Genomic DNA, 20,056 nt, shown 5'->3' with positions numbered 1-20,056 from the left:
TTAAGATATGTTTGCGCTTTCAAAGTCTAAAGACTTGTCTTTGACATGAGCTAAGACCTTTTTACACCGTGCACACATGGATGGTGTAAATCTAACCAAAAGCCTGCATGCAACGTAGTTTCATTTGTGGAGAGGAAGAAATCCTGAAAGCACCTACATGTGCACCAGTGACACTCTCTTTCAAGCCAGATGTGCTAACCGCTGAGCTACATCTGTCCCTGTCCCTACAAACCCATCGAAACAAGGTTGTTAACAACACAAGCATAATCTCACCTGTTAATACGATCCAAAGCAAACATCACAGCAGCAGTGTACTGAAATCCGATCTCAGTTCGCACGTCGCCGCAAACGTACGGCCTTTGACCCTCCGGGCCGGGGTCGCTGATGGAGAAGGTTCCAGCGATGAGCCAATCGCCTGGCATATAGCCAAACTCCTGGTAGCTGTAGGCGTACTGACACTGGGCGCAGCGACCGGTGCAGCCGGTGTTTAGCATGGAGGCTGAGTTCCCGTTCCCCACTATGACGCCAGCGGGCAACAGGCTTGTGATGCGTCGAGTGTCCGTGTCGAATGTCCCAAACTGTCAACAATCATTTTGCCCTTGTCTCACATCACTTAGAAGTTAGAAGGAGTAAACGCTTAAAATACAGTGAAACCCCCATTTTAGGACCTCCACAAATCTAAAAAAATCAGGTCTTAAAGGCACAGTGCAGCTCACAGCCTTCGTTTTGCGTTTTTGTTGCAGCTGAGTGCATTTACAGTTCAAAAATCCTCCTATGGTAGTAAAACAAACCCAAAACAAGAGGCGAAGCCTTCAAGGCTCACGTATGAAATCGACAAACAGTAACACAAACTCAATCACTCCGTCACACATACACACACACACACACACAGTAAGCATAGCCATAGGTGAAACTGTGCAAGAAAGCGAGACCCTGGATCTGCCAACTAGTCTCGGCCCGCTCACAATAACAATGACCGAGACTTTCAGTAATTCCTTTGCGTGACGTCTAACCCTCTTACGTCATAATGTGACGTCTTCAAATAGTTTCTATCACACACGTCAAACACTTTTGACCGAGACGTAATAGACTCGGAAATGTTAAAGTTTCTATCACACACACACACACACACGCACGCACGCACGCACGCACGCACGCACAGACAGACAAAGTTTATCATCGCATAGGCTACACTTACGTGAGCCAACTACCCAACGACGACATCTGTGAAGCTCGACAGTTTCTTGTTCACGCGAGTGCATAAATTAACCTAGTTATTACGTTGGTGTTTGGTCGGAGTTCGATTCAACTTGAGTGATTCCGGCCTCCATTTTGTTTTACACAAACTCATCAGTCTGACATAGTTTGCTAGTGACGTGTCTTTTTGTGCATGATGTGGTGATCTACCTGATCTAAATTTAGATCCAATAATAGGTCAAGACCAGCCGGGTCCGAGTACAAAATTAAATCGTAAAAAAATCGCAGTTCTTGACTCTTTGGGTGCAAGTCAATGAAACTTGGTAGTTCTTCTAACGGATAGCTGCCTGAGGTATGACTAAAAGCCCCAGGGGCTCCGTGCACCTGGATTTGACAAGTTCAGTACCTTTAAAAAGGATAGAGTAGTAAAATAGAGGTCAATTTACAGAGGTTATGAACAGAAAATCTCAAAAGGCAAGGTCTTAAAAAAGGGGGAGGTCTCAAATTTGGGGGATCTTAGAAGGGGGGTTCCACTGTTCAGACAACAGTAAGTAGGAGTTATGTAAGACTAATCTTCCAGCACCTGAGTGAATTAAGAAGCGCTGAAATGTAACTTTTCATCCTCATTATTCAATCAAACAAAACAGGTAAAATATTACAGGCAAAGAAATGCAAAACAAACCGAAGAGGTAAAATGCCAGAAGTGACAATCTTGGTGCAATCTGTGCATGTGACAGCTGGACAGACATTAAACAGCCAACGCAAATGAGTCTATTGCAGAAACTTTAGTGGAACATACAGTAAAAAAAACATTTTATGAAATAAACACCCCCCCTCCCTCCCCCACACCAGAAAATGAGGTCTCAAAGGGGATGGAGTCTTAAAATGGAGGTAATCTTACAGATGGTATGAAAAGAATCTCTGGACACGGAAAGTCTAAAATAATAGGGGGTGCATGGGTGGTGTCTCAAAAGGGGGATCCCGCTACATACACAAGAGGTGACAAAACGGCACTTTGTTTTGAAAATGTGTATCTTTTCTACTCACACTGGTAAATCCTCCGTTGTTGTAGTTGAAGTAGTTGAAATCGCTCATGCCCTCTCCATCCATGATTTTGAACTCGGTGTTGTCGTTTGAGTTGCGGAGTGAGTTGACGATGGCCGTCTTAGGCAAACTCCTGAAGCCTGAACAAAGTCCTGTGGTTCCTTGGCCGCAGGTGGTGTCCAGAGCAGAGTTGACTGCTTCCGCCACAGATCGGATCCCCCGGATGATGTAAGGGGCATAACCCTGATCTACGTCACCTTGACTGATGGTGAGGGTGCTGCTGCAGACGAGGTCGAATTTCTGACGGCTTGCAGCTGTCAAGGAGCACCTATTTTTTTCCTCAAACCACTCAGCCAGGAACATATCACTGGCAATCTCCGACAAGGACAAACCTAGAACGAGATATATGAGACACAGGGTAAATAGATGAAAATATTAACAGCTACAGTAGAACCTCCTTTTTAAGGACTGGGTGGCCGAGTGGTAACGCTCTTGCGCTCGGAAGCGAGAGGTTGCGAGTTCGACCCTGGGTCAGGGCGTTAGCAATTTTCTCCCCCCTTTCCTAACCTAGGTGGTGGGTTCAAGTGCTAGTCTTTCGGATGAGACGAAAAACCGAGGTCCCTTCGTGTACACTACATTGGGGTGTGCACGTTAAAGATCCCACGATTGACAAAAGGGTCTTTCCTGGCAAAATTGTATTGGCATAGATAAAAATGTCCACCAAAATACCCGTGTGACTTGGAATAATAGGCCGTGAAAAGTAGGATATGCGCCAAAATGGCTGCGATCTGCTGGCCGATGTGAATGCGTGATGTATTGTGTAAACAAATTCCATCTCACACGGCATAAATAAATCCCTGCGCCTTGAATATGTGCGCGATATAAATTGCATAAAATAAAAATAAAAAAATAAACAAATAAATCCCTGCGCTTAGAACTGTACCCAAGGAATACGCGCGATATAAGCCTCATATTGATTAAGACATTCAAAAATACGAGAAATCAGGTCTTAATAAGCAGGGAGTTTTAAAATGGAGGTAAATTTACACAGAAATTTGAACAGAACATTTGAAAAAGCAAGGTCTTAAATGGTAGGACTTCTGTCAACATGTGGACTGATCGACGAAATAGGGCTGTGTGAGACGTCCAGTCACAACCCCCAAATTACCCCATGTGTCAATCAGAATAGAAATACATCAGGCATGGGAATTGAAAAAAGTAAAAAAGGCTGACAATGTGTAAGTACATGTAATAGCAAAGTCGACGGCGTGAAGGGGGGTCCGGGGGCATGCTCCCCCGGGTTTTTTCTTCTCCAAAGAACCCAAATGGTGCAAGTTGGTGTCATCTGAGCTCCAAGATTGCCATTAAATTCTGTTTTTAGAACCATTTTTGCCTCCCACATTTATTTTTTCGGCGGACACTTTTGCTTCTTCGGCAAAACAAAAAAATATTTTGGCAGAAATTTGCCTTTCAGCGGACAATTCCCATGCCTGATACATGTATATGGCCCCTCTGATGAGGGCAGCTCCCATTAAGGGACACCTTATAGCACTTACTGCGGCAGAACAAGCTTGCACAACACATGCTTACACATGGAAAACACCACAATCCCAACATGCGCATGCACATACATGTACTCGTAGATACATACACACCCTCTTCACACAGACACAGACAAACACAGAGACCGACACACTTACTGCCACAGACACACATCCTAACATGAGAGCCATCCAATCCCATCATATACATCCCCCTTCACACACACACACACACACACACACACACACACACACACACACACACACACACACATGCACGCATTTTCTTGCACGTACTTTCTCTCACACACTGTCACACACAGACACAAACACACATGCACGCACGCATTTTCTCACACATACTTTCTCTCACGCATGCATGCACACACACTCAGACACACACGCATGCATTTTCTTGCACGTACTTTCTCTCACACACTGTCACACACAGACACAAACACACATGCACGCACGCATTTTCTCACACATACTTTCTCTCACACACTGTCACACACAAACACACAGGCACGCCCACACTTTCTCTCTCACACACACATACAAAAACCTACCTGAGAGCCAGCTATCCATCCCAGTATCTGCGCGCTGAGCAAGTTGCAGAAGGATGGAACCCCTAGCCTCGTTGGTATATCCAGCGACCACATTGTCCGACGTCCCAAACTCTTCTGACCCCGACACAAAGGTCAGCTGACGTTGCGAAGCGGCGGTGACGGTTTTGACAGCTTCCAGGGTGGACCTGAAGTGTGAGCTTGTGCCGAACACCACCACTATTGGAGCATCCTGCAAATGGAAGAAGAACAAGTCGCGTAAGGCGAAATTACTACATTTAGTCAAGCTGTCAAACTCACGGAATGAAACTGAACGCACTGTATTTTTTCACCAAGACAGTACAGCTTCGTCAATCCCCGCGAGAAGGAAATCACTCACCTCCCACGTGCAAAACGCAGTGAAATTAACACGCCAGAATAGCGCGGTAGCGTATTGTGCTAAGCAGGAAAGCGCGCTTTTCTGTATTCTTGTTAACTTTCTGAGCTTGTTTTGAATACAACCTATCATATCTATATGTTTATGGAATCAGGAAATGATAAAGAATAAGATGAAATCATTTTTGGATCGATTTCTTAAATTTGAATCGTAAGACTAATTAATCTATTTTTGTTAATTGTGATCACATTTTAAGAGTAAACATGACATATGTATATATTTTTAGATTCAGAATGAAGAATACGATGCAATCAATTTTAAATCGGTTTGTGAAAAATCGATTTTAATGACAACTTTAATGAGCAAACTCATTAATTAATTTGTAAGCCTCCAAGCTGAAATGCAATACCAAAGTCCGGGCTTCGTCAAAGATTACCTGACCAAAATTTCAACCAATTTGGTTTAAAAATGAGAGGGTGACAGTGCCGCCTCAACTTTCACAAAAAGCCAGATATGACGTCATCAAAGACATTTATAAACAAAACAAAACAAAAAAAAAGTCAGGATCTCTCATGTCAAGTTTCATGAAGATCGGTCCAGTAGTTTTCTCTGAATCGCTCTACACACACACACACACACACACACACACACACACACACACACACACACACACACACACACACACAGACACACAGACACAGACACAGACACACACACAGACACACATACACCACGACCCTCGTCTCGATTCACCCCTCTACGTTAAAACATTCAGTCAAAACTTGACCAAATGTAAAAAGAGACCAGTTAGTAAACGGCTACCTATCTTTTTTTTTCCGCACACCGTTATTTTTCTTTCTTAATTTTTCATTGCTGAGAAATTCTTCTGGGCGGGGATGTAGCTCAGTCGGTAGCGCGCTGGATTTGTATCCAGTTGGCCGCTGTCAGCGTGAGTTCGTCCCCACGTTCGGGGGGGGGGAGATTTATTTCTCAGAGTCAACTTTGTGTGCAGACTCTCCTCGGTGTCCGAACACCCCCGTGTGTACACGCAAGCACAAGACCAAGTGCGCATGAAAAAGATCCTGTAATCCATGTCCGAGTTGGGTGGGTTATAGAAACACGAAAATACCCAGCATGCTTCCTCCGAAAACGGTGTATGGCTGCCTAAATGGCGGGGTAAAAAACGATCATACACGTAAAATTCCACTCGTGCAAAAAAAACCTCGAGTGTACGTGGGAGTTTCAGCCCACGAACGCAGAAGAAGAAGAAGAAGAAGAAATTCTTCTTCTTGTTCATTCAGGGGCTGAACCTCCAAGGTTCATTCATGTTTGCACGAGTGGATTTTTACGTGTATGACCGTTTTTACCCTGCCATTCAGGCAGTCATATGCCTCTGTCAGGGGGGGGGGGGGGGCTGAGAAATTAAAAACAGACCGAGAAACAGACAGAGAGAATCAGGAGAACCAAATCAATACATACTACTTTCATGTCTAAAAGGGGAGAAAAAAAAACACTTTCCCTGGAGAGAAAATCATGCCAACAACTGCAGCCAACCACATATATATCAAACAATAACTTAAAACAAAAATCTAATCTAAACCTACCTGAACGTCTCGTAGGCGATTGACAGTGGCAACAGGGTCCATACCAAAAGTAGACCACATGGCCACACAGATCTTCATGCGACTGGCCAGCCGTCTGAAGTTCTCTGCAGCTCTGTAGTAGCTTCCTTCGGCCTCTGATATAATCTATAAAACAGCAGAAAATGGATGTTAGTTCAATACAGTAATTTTAGGAGATTAAAACAGGAAACATGAAAAGACTGTCAGTTGTCCATTCTTATTTTCAAATTTTATTTATAAGTGATGATTTTCACACACACCGCACACACACTGACACACTGAGAGAAAAAGTCAGACATCATTAACACAAATCAAAACACACACCTGTACGTAGTTCCATTTCAGCACAGACAGCATCTGTACAATAGCCAGCTGCACAGTTTCCTCAGACGGCACAGCCGAGACTACGAGCGGATACTCCGGGTTACGCAGCAGCATCTTACTCGTCGATGCCACGCGGATCTGCGGCATACCCACTGACGACAGAATGGGCGCAATCTTCCAGGCGGTGTCCTCGCGGGTCATGTCGAGGAATGTCACGATGTTGCTGGTGCTGATGATGTTGCCGTTGGCATCGGTGTACAGCTTGTAGCCTCCCAGTAGGTTGGTGAGGAAGCTCTGTGCTGCCGTCAGGCCTGGATAAGAAGGGAAGAAAGATTCAGGGCTGATAAGTTTTTCTGATGCGGTGATCTTGAAGACATCTGTTCTGCATCAAGATGTATCCTTTGTTGAAACCGTAATCTTGTAGTAATTAACAATTTACTGCCTCTTCAGTGGGAGCGGTTTCAGGTGCGTGCTACCCCAATCCTCGGTCATGCTCACACAGAGAGAGAGAGAGAGAGAGAGAGAGAGAGAGAGAGAGAGAGAGAGAGAGAGAGAGAGAGAGAGAGAGAGAGAGAGAGAGAGAGAGAGAGAGAGAGAGAGAGAGAGAGAGAGAGAGAGAGCGCCCTTTTATTGTGTAAAGTGAAGTGTTCACTTTGAAGGAAACGTGATCTGTGCTTAACAAATGTTAGAACGTATGAGATATCCCTATCCCACCTTCTCTTTCAATAGATTGTGCATTCAACCAATAACTGATTTCTTGTGCAGTGGAATCCCCCCTTTAAGACCCGACCCCCCCCCCCCCCCCCAATTTAAGATTCCCGCCTTTTTAAGATTCTGTTTTCTCAGACCTCCTGTTCATAACCTCTGTTAAATTTACCCCCAATTTAAGAAACCCTCCTTTTTAAGACCTAATTTTCTCAAATTTGTGGAGGTCTTAAAATGGGGGTTTGACTGTACAGCAGCAAAGCTTTCACCCACTGCTACTTTCCGCTCACCTGGACAGACATCCACAATCAGGTATCCCACGGAAACGCCACGGCTCCCCAAAGTCCCAGCATTGTCAGTCCCATAACGTACAGCGACTGCGTCAATGAGACGGTCTGGAATCACCTCTCCGCAGTTCAGCCCTTGTCCGTCAGGCTCATGAGCGTCCACCAAAGCAGCAACCACGATGTCGCCCGGTTTGTAGGCTAGAGTGATTCCCCTGGCAGGCTGCAGGCAGTTTGTGCAGCCGTTGGCCGAACAGAGAGAAGTGGTTGGCAGGTTTGCGGAGCCAGGGCGCGGGAAAGTAGGGGTGGAGGATATGGCGAGGTTGCCGTTGTCGTACGTTGCAAACTGTGAAGAGACAGAGTGAAATCGTTCACTGCAGATTTAAAACAGAGTACTTGAAAATTGAGAAAGTGCAATTTTCTTTCTCTCACTTTTGAACTCTTGCTTTCAACAACAGATAGACTGCTAATGTGCCAAGATTCAACATGAAAAGACAAGACTGCTACTTTATTGAAACGTTTTATTTATGACAAAACAAAAAGTTACAATCACCATTGTTTTGTTTTGGCATAAATTAAACATTCCAAGAACTTGTTAGTTGGTTAGCTATTGCTTTTCGGGTCCAGCGGACCATAATAGGCCAAATCAGGACCCCATTCCAAGAACTCACCATTCTTGTTTATTGATGAGGTACAAAATGCCGAGACCTACCACAGAGAAACTCTCTTGAAATTTCAGACTTTAAAGTTTATTTGGACTCTGTTGCTAAGTCTCTGTCATACGAATATACACACCAGGGGTGGCCAAATCTCAAAATTTTAACTCGCCAGCCGGGCGAGTAACTTCAAGAAAGTCATTAGCCCGCCATAAATTTCGCTGGCCCGGTACATACCACACAACAAATTATGAGTGTCAGATTTCTTTACTCAATTAAAACAGCGGCAACAGTCTCGTTTTTGTTTCAATAGAACTTGGCGATGATTTTGCAGTCGACAGAAGTTCCTGCATCTGCAGTGTTTATATGGCTTTAAAACTCGATAGTACAATCAAAAGTTATGCATTTGACCTCAATTATCACCGGCCAGCCGGGCGAGCTGCCAAGCGGTTTCTACTAGCCCGGCGGATTTTTTTACTCGCCCCTGGCAATCGGGCGGACGATTTGGCCACCTCTGGAAGCATACTCACAAAGACCAATCTTGCAATCCTACTATACCTGGGTAAAAGCGCTGTTGACGTAGCTGAAGAAGGTAAAGCTGGAAGTCAAAGGATCCCCGTTTACATCAAAGGCCAATTGACGACGTCGGAACTCAGGAATGAAAAAGTCGTCCGGATATCTAAGGTTCACCTGACACATACAATAATCAAGGTGAAACGTTGAAACAAAATGGAAATATTTAACAAAATAAAGAAAGCTTTATCTCTAGACCACAAAGGTTTTCAAAAAAAGGTTGTCTGAACATACCAAGTTAATATTTTTCTCCTATCATAATACCAAATGATGAAGTCAAACACACCCTTGCCCACAATAAAAATAAAAGATAAAAAGTTCAAGATCAAGGAAATCCCACACCATCTCCTTATGAGAAAACAAAAGAATTAATGAGAGAGAGAGAGAGAGAGAGAGAGAGAGAGAGAGAGAGAGAGAGAGAGAGAGAGAGAGAGAGAGAGTTGCCTTTTAAGTTTAAGTTTGTTCAACTAACTATGATAATTCTCTTCGGTCTTCATCACTGTCATCACAGTTACTGTCAATTGTTGTCGTCGTCGCCATCATCATCCTCCTGACACCAGTTCTTTAAAAAAACCTGGGGAAATCTATGGAGCTATTGTTCTGAGAGTCTGTGAACAACACTGCATGATAATGGTCTTCATTATCCACTGACCTTGCTAAGGTAGGTGTCATGGAAGACACGCGGTTCCATACTGGACAGCTGGTTGCACACTCCATTGGCACCCGGACACACAGTCCTGATGGCTTCAGCATACGCCAGGATGGCCAGAATTGTCCGTTCCACGTAGTAACTCTGCTTGAAATTATCCGGGTTTATAGTAGATGAAGTGCAGAAGGCATAGGTACTGTTGAAACAAAAAAGTAAAGGGTGATCAGCACAAGCAAAAATAAAGACTTGACACACAGATGCACACAGACATTCACATAAATCTCAAGAAAATCAGGTATCAAAAAGAAGGATTAGTCTTAAAATGGAGGCATATTTACAGAGGTTATGAAGAAAATTTTTCAGAAAAAAAGGTATCAAAAAGGGGGAAGTCTTAAAGATGTGGTTTTTTGTTTGTTTGTTCGTTCATGGGCTGAAACTCCCATGGCTTTTACGTGTATGACCGTTTTTACCCCGCCATTTAGGCAGCCATACGCCGCTTTCGGAGGAAGCATGCTGGATATTTTCGTGTTTCTATAACCCACCGAACTCCGACATGGATTACAGGATCTTTTTCGTGCGCACTTGGTCTTGTGCTTGCGTGTACACACGGGGGTGTTCGGACACCGAGGAGAGTCTGCACACAAAGTTGACTCTGAGAAATAAATCTCTCGCCGAACGTGGGGACGAACTCACGCTGACAGCGGCCAACTGGATACAAATCCAGCGCGCTACCGACTGAGCTACATCCCCGCCCTTGTGGTTTTTAAAATGAGGAATCCGCTCAACAGAGGAACCCCCTTATCAAGACCTAAATAATGTGAGAAAATTAGGTCTTAAAAAGGAGGAAGTCTTAAAATGAAGGTAAATTTACAGAGTTTATGAAAAAAACATCTTGAGAAAACAAGGTCTCAAAAAGGGTGGAAGCCTTAAAGATGGGTTTGTTAAAAGGAGGGTTCTAGTCTGTACTACTCACTTGAATGGGGCGTAGCTCACACCAGAGAGCCTGCAACGATTCTTCTTCATGAACCAGTCTTGAAGCCACGGGTTTTCAGCGGGTGGGGAGCCTACGTTGAGTCCCGTGTAGTAGCTTTTGAAGCCATTGATGACGGAGCTGGTAGGTTGGGCAACTATAGCGCCCTGTGCTGCGGTATATGCTGAGAAATCCCCCTCAATATCGAGTTGTCCGAACAGCCACTTGATATCACGCACGGCCGTCTGTCCCTGAAGGCTTTGAAGAGCCTGAGGTGTAGGAAAAAATGTCAAACACATGGTAAGAAAGTTGTGGAAGACTATAACGGGTTTCCAAGTCATAGTTCACGACGAAGGTCGATAAGCGCATACAGATGTATGCATATTCATGCTCACACTCTCACGTGCACACACAGACACGTATACATGCAGGTAGGCAGAGATATATGTAACCGACTGCCGAAACACAACAATCACTCCTTTGTAGGCAAAGCCATTCAAACAGGGTTGAGAATTTTAGAGGTAAATTAATAGCCCTATAAAAACTGTTAAGGGTATGCAAAGGTTCCCAAGAACATACAAGGAGACAGCAGCAGCCGGACCCTATCACAAACAGAACTCTACAATTCACAGGTAACAGCGACATAGAATAGAGGCGTCGAGCTATAAATAGCTCGCGCTCTTCCACAGCAGACAACTGCAGAGTCTGCTGTGAAGGGTGACGCAGTAGTCTCCCTGTCACATATGCATGCATGCATGCACACACAAACCACATACACTGTCCACATAGACACAGTTAACACAGGAATTCATGCACACACTCTCACGCAGGCACGCACTCACATGTACCACTCACAAGTGGATGCATGTACGCAGACACATGCATGCATGCGCACACACATCATACACTCTCCACATAGACACAGTTTACATAAAGAACTTTGTTTAAATAAATAAAACAGAAAATGGTAGAGAGAAAAAAAATGTGGGTGTGTAATTACAGTGGAACCCCCATTTTAAGACTCCCTCCCTTTTAAGACCCTGTTTTCTTAGACTTTCTTTTCACAACCTCTGTAAATGTACCCCCATTTTAAGACTCCCTCCTTTTTAAGACCTGCTTTTTTTCAGATTTTTGGAGGTCTTAAAAGGGGGATTCCACTGTACCAGACCCCACACACCCATTCAGTGGGATCCCATTTTTTCTGGGATTTAAGATAGAGAGTTGACAGTGGGTGTGGCCTGAATACATGTCTATGTGCCATGTGATGTGACATTTGTCAGAGTCTGTTTATAATGCCCCCCAATTTAAGACTTCCTCTCTTTTAAGATCTTGTTTTTTTTCACATTTTCTGTTTATAACCTCTGTAAATGTACCCCCTTTTTAAGACCTGATTTTCTCAGAGTTTTTACAAGGTCTTAAAAGGGGGGTTCCACTGTACTGATATAGTTCCACTGAGTTTTGCTTTTTACCTGCAGAAGAGTTAGAGCATCCGAGGGATTTCCATAGAACAAAGCAGCAGTGGCACCGTATGAGCCAATGCCACGCAGCTTCTCTTCATATTCACTGACACTGCCGACATGTGGCACTGCAATGACACCACTGACGCAGATTCCTGCCGCGCTCGCTGCACCGAGCACCTCCATGTAGCCGCCGGTACCATAGGCGTTATCACTGTAGACAATGACGATCTTCTTCCAATCCAGTTCATCAAAGAACTTGGTCACAGCCTGTTACAAAATGCAAGACAAGAGCACATGGCGTTATGTAACCACCTGACTGAACGTGGGATAGAACTCAAGAAAATACAATATAATACACTGGTACCTGGGACTCCATCCTCTGATAGGGGACACCTCAGAATAAAGGACATGCACTTTCTGCTGTTCCTGTGTTTATTAACTTGATCAAAATGAGCATACTGGGAGAAGGAACAAGCGTCGGGACAAGCAGGAGAAGAGAGGAAAGAGGAGAAAAAAAAAGAAGAAAAAAAACACACATACAGACGCAAAACAACCGACAAGTAACCAATCAAAACAATAAAAAACATCTTTAAAAATTAAAAAATAAATAAATAAAAATAAAAAATAAATAAAAAAAGAAGAGAAAGAACAAAAAAAAGAGAAAAAATAAAAAACTTTATCAAAATGAACCTGTTATGAAAGTACAGCTGCATTATTGCCCTGGACACTTTGGATGGGCCCAAGGGCATCCCTTTAATCAGAGGTACCACTGTAATGGCTATAATGAGAACAAATCAGCAGCTATAGTTAAACTTGATCAAAAACTGCATATTCAGATGCTTAAGTTAGTCAGCTGAAATCTCAAAATACCAGAAGCAAGAATAAAATGCGTGGTCAACTGAGTGCAACTATACCATTAGAAATCCATTTATATGCTTAGTATGAACTGTAATTTTCTAGTTTAATCCCTGAAAATGTAGGAGATCGTGAGCTACAACAAAATAAACCAAATGATAAAAACGGGAATGTACAAAACAAAGTATGACAGAACAGAACAATTCACTTTACGGGCTGATTTTTGTGTGGACCGGTGAATAGAAATATCTGACTACAAAAGAACAACATAAGAAAAGGAAAAAGACAAAACATCAAAAACATTGTGCAGTGATTAATTATTCCTAAGAAGAAAACATGCTGGATTGGCAATGTAATGCTGCCCTTCATGCCAACCGGCATAATGGGCAGTAAGTAAATAAGTAACTGGCAATGTATCACACACAAAAACCTATGACAGATGAACAGTGGCAACAAACAAACAAAGAAACAAACACAGGAGCAATCAATTTCATACCCTGGCAAAAACAGAAGCAGACTGGTCAGTTCTCAGGAAGGTTGGGTACTTGTTCTTGTTGCTAAGCAGAGGAGATGAAGATCGCATAGAGACAACCGATGCTGGGATATTTGGCGCAAGTTCTCCAACCATCAATGATATGCTGCTCTGCATAGGACCGAGCAGACCTGAAACAAGGGCAGTCGTGAATGAATCTTGGAGGAAAAAATCTTTCTTGAAAGTTGTAATTCATGCTTTTTAAACAAAGTTCTTACTGTGGTGCCTGTGATTAGAGACCACCCTTGGAAACAGCCCAAAGCGTCCCCATAACACGAAAGGTTTAAGTATTATTGTTGAGTTGATAGACAAATGGACAATTGAAGGTGTCCTTTACTAGAAGGTGTCCTGTCATGACAGGTATCACTGTATTTATTGATCTGAGTGCTTAAGCTGCAGTGATAACTGCAATGCAAGACACCTTCAAAGAGACCTTTTGGTACGAAACTGGCAAATTGTCCATGATATGAATAGACACGTCAAAAAGTTGTCCTATTATGAAAATAGAACTATCGCAGCATTCCTCTGACAAAACAAACAAGAAGCATCAAACATGGGTAAAACAAAGTTCACACACTCATGCATACACTTGAACATATACACACGCACAAGCACACACGCATGCATCACTCACTCATGTTCACATGTTAGAACAAAGTTCACACACTCATGCATACACTTGAACATATATACACATGCACAAGCACACACACACTCTCATGTTCACATGGTAGAAACAAGTTCACACACTCATGCACACACTTCAACATACACATCCACAAGCACACACATCACACACTCTCATGACACAGGGTAGAAACAAGTTGACACACTCATGCACACACTGGAACATATACACATGCACAAGCACACACACACTCTCATGTTCACATGGTAGAAACAAGTTCACACACTCGCATGCACACACTTGAACAAACACACGCACACACACACGCACGTTTACATAGAAGTGTAGAAACAAGTTCACACACTCATGTACACACACACACACACACTTGAACACACACACACACTTACATACACACACACACACTCTCATGTTCACAGTATCAAAGTTATGCCTACCTAGTTTATAGACAGTGGGTGAGGTTTGACTGCAGTAGGTGCCACGACTGCTGTTACTGTTAGTGCCTTCTCGACCAACAACCTGAGGATAGAAGTCCTGCACCCCAGCTAACGCGTTTGCCGCCAAGGTACAGCTGTCGTATGCCTCCATACCTGGAGAGAGACATGCACAACAATTGAACAACCGTATTTTTAATCACTGTTACTCATATTTGTTATTATCATTATCATGTCTACTAATCCTCATTATCATTACGAGTGGGATTTGACTCTTCAAACCTTTTAGATGTAGCCCTCCCGAATCATTCAACAAAATGTGCTTCAATTCTTTCAGTGACTTTTCTTGTTGGAGCAGCTAGTTGCTTGCAGCACGAGGCAAAGAGAACTCTTGGGATGGTCAAATGCAACAGCAAAAGGCAAAAGTTAAGTTGTTGTGACACTGTGAAGTAAGAACACTTCCTTGGACTGGGTCAGAATAAATCAGTGTTCTGTTTAGCATGTCGGACTGGTCTGCCTTGCGCCAAGTTGAGTGAAAAAGTTGAACGATAACATCGCATAATCGTCTTCGCTGCTAGTGGAACATAGAGCCTCAACCGTTGTCATCCGCTTCCTTTGGTCTCTTGTTGTTCTTCTGGCCGCCTTTCAGGTGTAACAATGGCTTTCAACTCGTTAAGCGTAACATACAGGAGACAAAATGAAGTGAACTTACCAAACTTCACTCCAGTGACATAGTTGTTCCGGTTGAGCTCTGATATTGTCCATCGAGCAGCTTCGTATACCTGCATCAATTCTGAAAGAAAAAAGGAAGGCAACAATTTTAATATCATAAATTAGTACTGTATGTAAGAGAAAAACAGCTGTGAAACTTTTGAGATATGAAAGATTTCAAAGATAGGGTATGAGTCTATGAGTGTAAGCTGTTTCTTTCTGTAGTGATGCATTTGCTATTTAGACAGCACTGCATTTTCTATTTAGACAACACCGCTGGGAAAGAAAGTACCTCGATCACAGAACATCACTCAAATGCATGATACACTCATTTCGTTTGTGTAACCATGACTCTTTAGATGCTGGATATTTGTACAGTTAAGTGTGTCTGACAAATTTTAAACAGAGGCTTCCCTAGGCCTGATTTTTAACGCCACACACTTACCAGTGCTAGGCAAGCCACATCCAGTGCCACCGGTCCCTGGCTCTCGGATGTCAAACAGTCCGCCCAGCAGGACATTGGCCCCGTTTGTCTGGACGCTGACGTGTTTTCGGCTGGCATCACAAGTCTCTCGTCGGAACGTCAGAGTCTGGGACAAGTCTGGCACCCAGCACAAAACGACCAGCAGTGGTAGTCCTTGCCACATCTTCTCACCTGTTAAACAATACATGCCAGTTATGAAAATACTTCTCTTAAATGTCCATTGTTCATTTTGGGCTTCCAAGCACTTCTACTACAGGGGAACCCCCCTTTAAGACCTCCAAAAATAAGAGAAAATCAGGTCTTAAAATGGGGGGTAAATGTATAGAGGTTTCCAACAGAAAGTCTGATGGAACAAGGTCTTAAAATGGGGGGGTAAATAAATAGAGGTTTCCAACAGAATTACAGTCTGATGGAACAAGGTCTTAAAATGGGGGGGTAAATAAATAGAGGTTTCCAACAGAATTACAGTCTGATGGAACAAGGTCTTAAAATGGGGGGTAAATGTACAGAGGTTTCCAACAGAAAGTCTGATGGAACAAGGTCTTAAAATGGGGGGAGTCTTAAAAGGGGGTGACAGTTCCACTGTAGCAGCAGTAGTCTTTTGACACATCCTCTGACCTGTTTAGATTAAGTTGCATGTATGAAGATTGTTTTGTTAATTGCCTAATGTTCAACATTTCAATCAATTTCAAAGTAAAATTTAAATTTCATTACTCGACTGCAGATCTGCACTTTATAAGGAGTCAAAGATCTAATGAGGTGCTGGAGTTAAACTCAAATTTGGAGAAACAAATTATTAGGACATATAATATATAAATGTAGTGAATATTATTATGAATAATATGAATCACTGATCATTAGCACTAAAATAGGATAAGTTTCAACAGGAACACTGCCAGTTGATCATCCAGCAAGCCAAACATTAGAGTATTGACAGAAAAACATGTTCTTTATTTGCGATATATATAAGCTAAACAATAAGCATTGACCATTTTCCAATGAAACTATTTTTTTTTTAAATGTGCATGATATTAATGGTCATTAAGCTTATTGTTTAGCTTATATATATATTTATATAAAATCTTCTGTGTTCAAATATAAAAGACAGTTATAGAAGAGACACCCATGCCATATAATTTACAGTTCACCTCAAATGTCACTGCATGGTTTTAGACTAACGAAAGTGTTGGAATTTTGAAAGTGTACGTGTATCAATCCAACATATGTTGATACTGATCACTTTAAACACAGCAATAATGAAAATATGTGAAAAAAATATAACTGAAATCTTCGATCCATGACATATTCAAAAGCCAAAAGGTGTGGCAAACAAATTAACTAATGTGTATGCTCATACTTGATAACAGCAAAAACAGTTAGCATTCCAAAAATGCACATCAAGAAAAAAGATACAAAGTCAATACAGCAATCATGCAATCACCTCAGTCCATGGACAGTTACAAGTCTTTGACACTATGACAGTCTAGCTTTGCTCAGAGATGACATAATAATTGTGTCTGAACAGTTTTAAGTGGCCATTGATAAATTATTGTTGTGTGTCAAATATATATAGACTACTCATGATCTATTTAGCACAACTTTGCTATGACAAACCCAGCCCACTCAAAACGTTTAATTTACAATGATAAATACACAATTGGCAGGGACAGTTTTGAATTCCAACTTCAAAGACAATTATACTGTGTAAATCTTTCTGGGTACCAAAACTATCATGCAAGAATAAACATATCAAAACATCGTGAATAAATGTGTGTGTCAAAGACACCTAAAATGCTCTAAAAATGCTTCGCTACGTACCTTTTAGGAGAGCAGATTAACTGCTCTTGATCAACAGAGATCCTTCTTGGTTTCAACCCCTCCTCCCTTGCAAATTTTGCATGGAGATACAAACGATAGAGAAAATAAATCCAAAACACAGATGACCACGCCGGCTAGTCCCTACACCAAACCAAACCCAGACCGAACCCACCCTGACTGTTGGTTCGAAGACTGACGGAAACATTGGCCTAAAAATAGCGAGAAAAGACATTCAGAATGAAACCCGCTCCGGAATGAAAAGCGAGCCAAACCAGTTCTACCAGTCAAGCCGCCACCACACCGAGTGTCGTCTGCTAAAGAGCTAATTTTAGATACAATGCTGCAAGGGAGGCTACTTCCAGAGTGTCATTGAAGTCGCGACCTAGTTGTCGTCTCTTCTGAATGGCGGGAGTATGGCGGGAGGATAGTATGGCTCGGCGGCTCCACCCACTTCTACTGACAAGGGCGCGCGTGCACACACACACACCGTGAGATGCACACTGACAGACGTGACTGGCACACACTGACACATCCTCACACACACACCGGCACACACACACACACACACACACCGGCACACACACACAGTGACACTGACACTGACAAACACACACACATACACACCCGGCTGTGATACACACTGACACACACACACACACACACACACACACACACACACACAATCATACTGTGAAGAAACTGATGCACTCTCTCTCTCTCTCTCGAGCTCTCAGTCTCTCTTTTCCTCTCTTTTTCTCCCTGTCTCCCTCAGTGCCTCTCTCTCTCTCTCTGTTGCATGTTGAGTACCTGAAATCATAGACCTATCTAAATATAGGTCCCTGCTGAAATGCAGGATAAACACAAATAGGGGCTGGATAGCCTGGACAAAATTTGACATATAGTTTTCTTGTGATTTAACACTAACACCACCTGGTATGGCTGATTTGTGTCCACTTGTCACAGTTTCACTCGCTGTGCAATGTTTGTGTTTCTTTCTAAATCTTTCCTTGGAAATTACTACTGTGACTTGAAAATATGAATGGTGCATACAAAATAAAATGAAATAAATAAATAACCACCCATTGAGAAATTGAATAGCTATTAATATTTCTTCACAATACATTAGGCCTAAAAAAAAAATAGGTGTGGTTACGGTAACCCGACCTACCCTATTTTTAGGGGCCGATCCTATAACTTTTTATTACATTTGTCCAAAAAAAATAAAATAATAATAAATAAAAAAGGAGTGCAAAAAACGCAATGAAAGCGAAAGCGCCCGTGTCGCACACTTATTTCCCTGTCAAGTAGGTTTAATTTGTACACATTAGAAAAAAAAGTTTAAAAAAAAAAAGTGATTGCCTACCTACCTACCCTATTTTTTTTGGCTATGTTACCGTAACCACACCTATTTTTTTTTTTTGCCTTATGAGTAAACGTTTAAGCAAAAAATAGCTACTGCCAGTGTGATTGGTTGCAGGGTGGAAAGAAATATTTCTTTGTGACCTGATTGTGGGGTTTGTGCATAAATCTGAGAATGAAAAATTTGAAAATTAAATCATGGATGGAAAAAAAATACCTCCCCGGCGGGGAATTGAACCCCGGTCTCCCGCGTGACAGGCGGGGATACTGACCACTATACTACCGAGGAGCGGTGATACGAGAGAAGATTTTTATGACTATATTTCGCTACTTTTTAAGTGCGTCTTTATTCATGTTTCCACACAAGCACATGTGCTTGATTACCGATTTTCGGTCACGTCTTCGTTCGGATAATGATGACAGCCTAAAAAAATAGGTCACACGAAGCAAGCAGTTGGAATATGGTTGTATAGGCTTGACTACAATGCATGTGAAGTGAAGAACTGAATAGCGGACTCGCCTGCTCGGTCTGTGCACTTACGTAGTGGTAGTGCATGGTCTGTGTCATATGGAAAGCCGTTTGGCTCATAACCAATACACGTGCAATAAATAACCAATACACGTGTAAGAAATAATTTATTCACGTGTAAGAAATAATTCACACACGTGTATAAATTATCTATTACACGTGTTTGAACTATTTATTACACGTGTATAAATTATCATTTATTACACGTGTATACATTATTTATTACACGTGTATTCGGGTTACTGATGAGCCAAACGGGTTTCTATAGTGTCATACGGCCCGACGGTCTGTGCACTTACGTAGTGGTAGTGCATGTGATGTGCGCTTGACAGGGTCTGTGTCATATGGAAAGCCGTTTGGCTCATAACCAATACACGTGTAATAAATAACCAATACACGTGTAAGAAATAATTCATACACGTGTAATAAATAATTTATACACGTGTAAGAAATAATTCATACACGTGTAAGAAATAATTTATACACGTGTAAGAAATAATTCACAAACGTGTATAAATGATCTATTACACGTGTATGAATTATTTATTACACGTGTATAAATTATTTATTACACGTGTATACATTATTTATTACACGTGTATTGGTTACTGATGAGCCAAACGGGTTTCTATAGTGTCATACGGGCACTCATGCGTGACGGAGAGACTGATTTGCCGTTTGCCAGGTGGTAAGCGGGTCAAGAGTCAAGTTCTTGACT

General features: G+C 42.3%; 1 protein-coding gene and 1 non-coding gene across 2 annotated transcripts in view; both read right to left on the bottom strand.

Annotated features, from left to right (window-relative positions):
- LOC138975333 (uncharacterized) overlaps nt 1-17,645 on the bottom strand; it is a 61,085-nt gene extending 43,440 nt beyond the window's left edge. Inside the window, exons 1-15 of the mRNA XM_070347992.1 lie at nt 17,451-17,645; nt 15,594-15,803; nt 15,150-15,230; nt 14,441-14,593; nt 13,319-13,485; nt 11,977-12,234; nt 10,511-10,776; nt 9,541-9,733; nt 8,874-9,005; nt 7,666-8,005; nt 6,671-6,981; nt 6,329-6,472; nt 4,352-4,580; nt 2,245-2,633; nt 274-578 (exon numbers count right to left, since the gene is read on the bottom strand). Of these exons, the coding sequence (XP_070204093.1) occupies nt 274-578; nt 2,245-2,633; nt 4,352-4,580; nt 6,329-6,472; nt 6,671-6,981; nt 7,666-8,005; nt 8,874-9,005; nt 9,541-9,733; nt 10,511-10,776; nt 11,977-12,234; nt 13,319-13,485; nt 14,441-14,593; nt 15,150-15,230; nt 15,594-15,795 (3,170 nt within the window). The 5' untranslated portion in view covers nt 15,796-15,803; nt 17,451-17,645. The remainder of the gene's footprint in view (nt 1-273; nt 579-2,244; nt 2,634-4,351; nt 4,581-6,328; nt 6,473-6,670; nt 6,982-7,665; nt 8,006-8,873; nt 9,006-9,540; nt 9,734-10,510; nt 10,777-11,976; nt 12,235-13,318; nt 13,486-14,440; nt 14,594-15,149; nt 15,231-15,593; nt 15,804-17,450) is intronic.
- Nucleotides 17,646-19,026: 1,381 nt separating this feature from the next.
- Nucleotides 19,027-19,098, bottom strand: Trnad-guc (transfer RNA aspartic acid (anticodon GUC)). The gene has a single exon. It is a non-coding gene; the product is annotated as a tRNA-Asp (tRNA).
- Between the last annotated feature and the right edge of the window lie 958 nt (nt 19,099-20,056).

Source organism: Littorina saxatilis, linkage group LG9 (assembly GCF_037325665.1).
Source record: "Littorina saxatilis isolate snail1 linkage group LG9, US_GU_Lsax_2.0, whole genome shotgun sequence".
Taxonomy (NCBI): domain Eukaryota; kingdom Metazoa; phylum Mollusca; class Gastropoda; order Littorinimorpha; family Littorinidae; genus Littorina; species Littorina saxatilis.
This window is presented reverse-complemented; position numbering and strand designations above follow the sequence as displayed.